Source organism: Hevea brasiliensis, chromosome 13 (genome assembly GCF_030052815.1).
Source record: "Hevea brasiliensis isolate MT/VB/25A 57/8 chromosome 13, ASM3005281v1, whole genome shotgun sequence".
In the NCBI taxonomy this organism is placed as follows: Eukaryota; Viridiplantae; Streptophyta; class Magnoliopsida; order Malpighiales; family Euphorbiaceae; genus Hevea; species Hevea brasiliensis.
This window is the reverse complement of record NC_079505.1, coordinates 6409445-6414217: the sequence shown is the minus strand read 5'-3', so window position 1 is coordinate 6414217 and position 4773 is coordinate 6409445. Positions and strand designations below refer to the sequence as shown.

The 4773-nt window shown below is 34.3% G+C and overlaps 2 protein-coding genes across 2 annotated transcripts; one reads left to right on the top strand and one right to left on the bottom strand.

Annotated features, from left to right (window-relative positions):
- Positions 1-1480: 1480 nt before the first annotated feature.
- Positions 1481-2064, top strand: LOC131172071 (uncharacterized). Its single transcript, XM_058133014.1, has one exon. The coding sequence runs from the start codon at positions 1627-1629 to the stop codon at positions 2062-2064; it is 438 nt and encodes a 145-aa protein (XP_057988997.1). The 5' UTR covers positions 1481-1626.
- Positions 2065-3227: 1163 nt separating this feature from the next.
- Positions 3228-4112, bottom strand: LOC110668699 (zinc finger CCCH domain-containing protein 48-like). Its single transcript, XM_058132973.1, has one exon. It carries the CDS (start codon positions 4110-4112, stop codon positions 3228-3230), a length of 885 nt encoding a protein of 294 aa, XP_057988956.1.
- Between the last annotated feature and the right edge of the window lie 661 nt (positions 4113-4773).

The window sequence follows — 4773 nt, the reverse complement described above, 5'->3', positions numbered from 1 at the left end:
AGAAGAAGAGAGAGATGAATTGATAGCGGTGTTATTAAGGACAAAGCCAACTCCCTTGATATATGAGGGTTAATTTAGTAGAGAAAAAAAGATGAAAAACTCTATAGAAGAAGATTGAGAAACAATGGGCTTAATGTGTTACAGAGTGGGGGCAATTGGAGGCCAAGATGAGAAGCTATACAGAAGAAAACTAATAGAAGAAACAAAGAAAATTGTAGGAGAACGATGGGTTTGCTTAAGACTTGTAGGAAAAATTAGTCATCTAGAGCTAAACATGGGTCAAACATGCCACCCCTCGTAAATTCTTCTAAACTTAACATAGGATTCATTATTTTCTAAGAATTGTGTGTGTGTGTGTGTGGATGGGGGGGTCAAGGCAGCCATGCCCCTTGAAGGGCTCCGCCCTGGGTGTTGTCATGGTAAACTGTAGGAAAAATTAGTCATCTAAACATGTCACCCCTCATAACCTCTTCTAAACTTAACATAGGATTCATTATTTTCTAAGAAATATGTGTGTGTGGATGGGGGATCGGGGGCAGCCATGCCCCTTGAAGCGCTCGGCACTATTGGTAAGGAGGTGCAACAATGAGGTGAATTAAAGTAAAATATTTAAATTTATCTTATTTGGAGTAATATATGGTAAATGATAATTTAATAACCTTATATTATTTAAGTGGAAGGTACGGGAAGATAAAGTATAAAAATTATATAAATATTCTTATTATGTAAAGAGATACATTTCAAAATTTAAGCAAGGACAAGTATAAAAATTTTAAAATATTTTTAGGAGAATATAACAAATTAAGTGATAATTACAAACACTGTAATAAAAATTTTCTTTCTCTCGATTTTTTTTTTAAATATAAATTAATTTATAAATTTTAAAAATATTTAAAAAATAAATTAATTTAAAATTAAAGCTTGACTAACTTACGAGTTAAGCCAAATCACCTCTAATCCATTCATATATTAATAGGTATACAGGTGGGTAAATAAATATGGACGAGGTTTGTTTATATTTTACACTAAAAATATGTGTTTCTTTTTGATATATAAAAATAAAGATGCCTTTGTATTACTAGCATCATCTATAAAATAAAAAAATTTAAAATTTAAGTAATTAATTAAAAATATTGAAAAGAATTATTAATTTCTTTTAATAGTATGAAATTATTAGATTAGGATATCACTACGTCTTGTTTCAAGTTTAACAAATCAATAGGGATCTAATCTTATCAAAAATAAATTAAAAAATAAATAAATAAAAATTACTGGGTCTCGTTCTTTTGCACAGATTAGCTGACACTTAAGTAACAAGGCAGAAAACCATTTGTACAAAGGCCTACAGTTAATAGGCCCATTTGCTTTTCCTTAATTGAGTAATCTATTCGATCTTTAACCCCTTTCAAAAGTCAAATTTTATGAAACTCTGAATCCCAGATGGATTATGAAACCAACTCACATCCCTTGGCAGCAAAGAAAACAAGAGATACCTTATCCATTCTTTCCTAATAAGGGTAGGAAAACCAAGAACACCTATATATAAACCCCATAAGCAGCAACAAAATGCGTCAATCATCTGTTCTCTCTCTCTCAATACTCGGTGGGTTTTAGTGAGCTTCCAAGATGTCTGTCAGGGGAAGAATTGATGTCAACTTAAATTCTACAAGCATGTTGTTCAATCCCATGCAGCTACCTTTCTTGGGGTTTCATGAGGTGGCAGAGGTGGGAATTGCCCTTGAAGACTTAAATGATGAAGACTTGATTGATGAAGATCCCATTGATCTGATGATGATACTGGACCAAATACTCCAAGAAGTGGTTCCAAGAGGTGCATCGATGTCCGCACTAAACAAGTTAAAGGAGCGGACGTTTTTTGAGAAGAAGGGCGATGATGGTGATGAATTATCAGGCGATTGTGTGATTTGTTTGGAGGGATTATCTGGTAGTCAGGTCGCGCTCACAAAGATGAAATGCAATCATATATTTCATGAAGAGTGCATCACTCGTTGGTTGAAGGTTCAGAATTCATGCCCAACATGTCGACGGGAACTTGAGGATTGAATATGCCTAATGACTCTGCAGTTTTCTGCCACAGTTTTCAGTTGTAGCCATGAAATTACATTAATTTTGTCAAAATCTGATTCCTAATAAAATGGTTGTAAGATTCAACGTTCTGTATTTTAATGTCTGCATTTTTATAATGAAGTTGTTTTTCTTAATTTTCTACTGTCAAGTGAAAAGCCCATGCACGTGAGATCATATTTTCTGGGAATTTTATTCATATTGTCAAAATTTTTAAAAAATAAATAAATCTTTAAAATTTATTAAAATTCCATGTGCTAACTATGATGGTTCAATCTAAACATGTATGATGCAAAAAAATCACTAGTCTCCACCATATTTCTAAGCAGGTTCAGTTCTCCAAGTTCTGAGTATGCTGTTAAGCACGCTTTGATTCAGGCACCAATTTTGTTTTTGTGCAAAAGTGAATAGACATGCAACAGCTAAAGATTGTATATCCTCAACTGAAGGATTTTTCATAAACTGTAAGAAACCAAGTTGCTTCAATAATTCCCACTTAGGAATCTGTGCTTTTCAACAGAATTTGAACTTGTCATAAATTACAAGAAACAGAGCCAATTTGATAGGTGATGGGCTATCAATCTGCATCAGAAAGACATTGTAGTTAATTCATTTAACAGCTGATATTAATTATTTGTACATATTGGGAATGAAAAAAAGAAGAAAGAATCGTTTTAGTGTCTACTTTCAATAATTCAGTATACAATCTAAGAATGGATCCAAGATTTTAAATAATCTTCTAAATTAAGTTAAATTTGGGCTCAGATTCAATGCAAACCTAATCAATGACAAAACAACATAAACTTTTTACATGTCTGTTTGATTCTTTTAATTAAAGACAAGTAAAAACAACAGGCAGCATAACCTACTCAGCAGATTTATGGAGCAAACAATTCTCTATTCATTTGCAGTAGCGGAAAGAAATAATAATTATGAATTCACTGCATCCACTTAATTCAATTGCAATTTATGAATGACTCAAGATTGAATTTGATACATAATTATAAAAGATCATCATGATCACTTAAAATAAATTGATTGATTTGAATTTATAGCAGCATTTACACTTCACTTTCACCACTGCAATGTGCACAAGGCAATTGTTTTATACATGATGTTTTTCTTCTGTTCATCAAGCTACTTTACTTATTCTGCTGCCACATCCAAACAGTAACCACTCCAGCTGCATCACCTGTGAAAAATAGGCCATTGGGACCCCTCTGAATTTCTCTAACCTTATTTTCTGCAAAGATCCTATCCATCTCATTGAATGAATCCAACTCATACAGATGAACACAATTGTCATTGCAGGAACACAGAACAATAGGCCTCCCTTTTGCATCCTGCATTCCGAAAACTTTCAGAATCCCAGACTTCTCTTCATGCATATCCACTGGCTCCAATTTTCCTCCTTCCCTGGCGATCCAGAACTTCATTGTATGGTCTAAAGAGTATGTCAATAAGCACTGATCCCAACTCAGAAGTGACATCACCACATCCTTGTGACCATTTAGGGTTTGCTTGCACTGCAGAGTCTCCAAATCCCAAACCTTAACTGTGTTGTCCATGGAGCCTGAATACAAAGAATTAACACCAGAACCAATATTTAAACATACAACTGCCTTTTTGAGCTCTCTCAAAGTTGCCACCATTGCAAAGGGGTTAGCTTCAAAGCTCCCTTCCCACACCAAAATATCACCATTTGCAGTGCCAGCAAAAAGCAAATCCTTGTACACTGCCAACGCATAGACTTGACCAATTGGACCATCCAAACAGAACTCTTTGTTACCCTCTAAGCTTAAATTCCAGACCCGAACTAAATTTGGCAATCCAATGAATACCCACGAGCCTTCACAGATTAAAGACCCAATTTCAAAACCAAGATTGATGACGCGATCACACTTTCCAGAGTTGCAATCCCAAACCCTCACAGTTCCATCTCTACTGCCTGTATAGAGCTTGTCAGACGCTAAAGAAAGGGCGACACCAACCACAGATTTCTTATGCCCTTCAAGCCTTGCCAGCATCGAAAACCCATTACCAGATTGGAACCAAGAATGAAGAAACTTACAATTATTCTTATAAGCACATTTACCCTTTACCCAGAATTTGCAAACCCTTTGTAAGGGCTTCCTCAGTTGATTTTGAAAGGATTTTCTGGTTTGGTGTGTATCTGCGCAAAAGGGTTTGAGAGGTTGAAGGTTTTCATGGAGATATCCATAGTAGACATGAAAAGAAAACTAAGGAATGATCAATGGACTAGAGAAAGCAAAGGAGATCAGGATCTATGACTAGAGATGTTTGTGGATGGTAATGTAACAATGGAAGAGTTAAAACAAAGATGAAATGCAGAATTTACAGAATGATTTTCGATTTGGGGAGGGATTAGAATTGCAAGAATCTGCTGGGTTGTACGTTAGAAAAAGGCAGTTTTGCTTGGTTTTCAAGAACTAGTTATATTTCTATTTGCTGTAGGACTAGATTTGGTTATGCTATTTAGGTCAAGCATGGACTTATCTTTCAGCTATCTATTTAGAAGATTTTAGGAAAGTGGTATCTAATTAATCAATTAATTAATTTTTATTTATGAAAAACTATAAATTTTTATTCCTAAATTGCATTGTTGTCAACTTTCAAGATAATACTAGACAATTTTTATATCATGTTATGGCGTTCAAAATATTATTT

Excerpts from the sequence above, each read along its gene's own strand:
- LOC131172071 (XM_058133014.1), top strand. The coding sequence starts at position 1,627 with ATGTCTGTCAGGGGAAGAATTGATGTCAACTTAAATTCTACAAGCATG.
- LOC110668699 (XM_058132973.1), bottom strand. The coding sequence starts at position 4,112 with ATGCTGGCAAGGCTTGAAGGGCATAAGAAATCTGTGGTTGGTGTCGCC.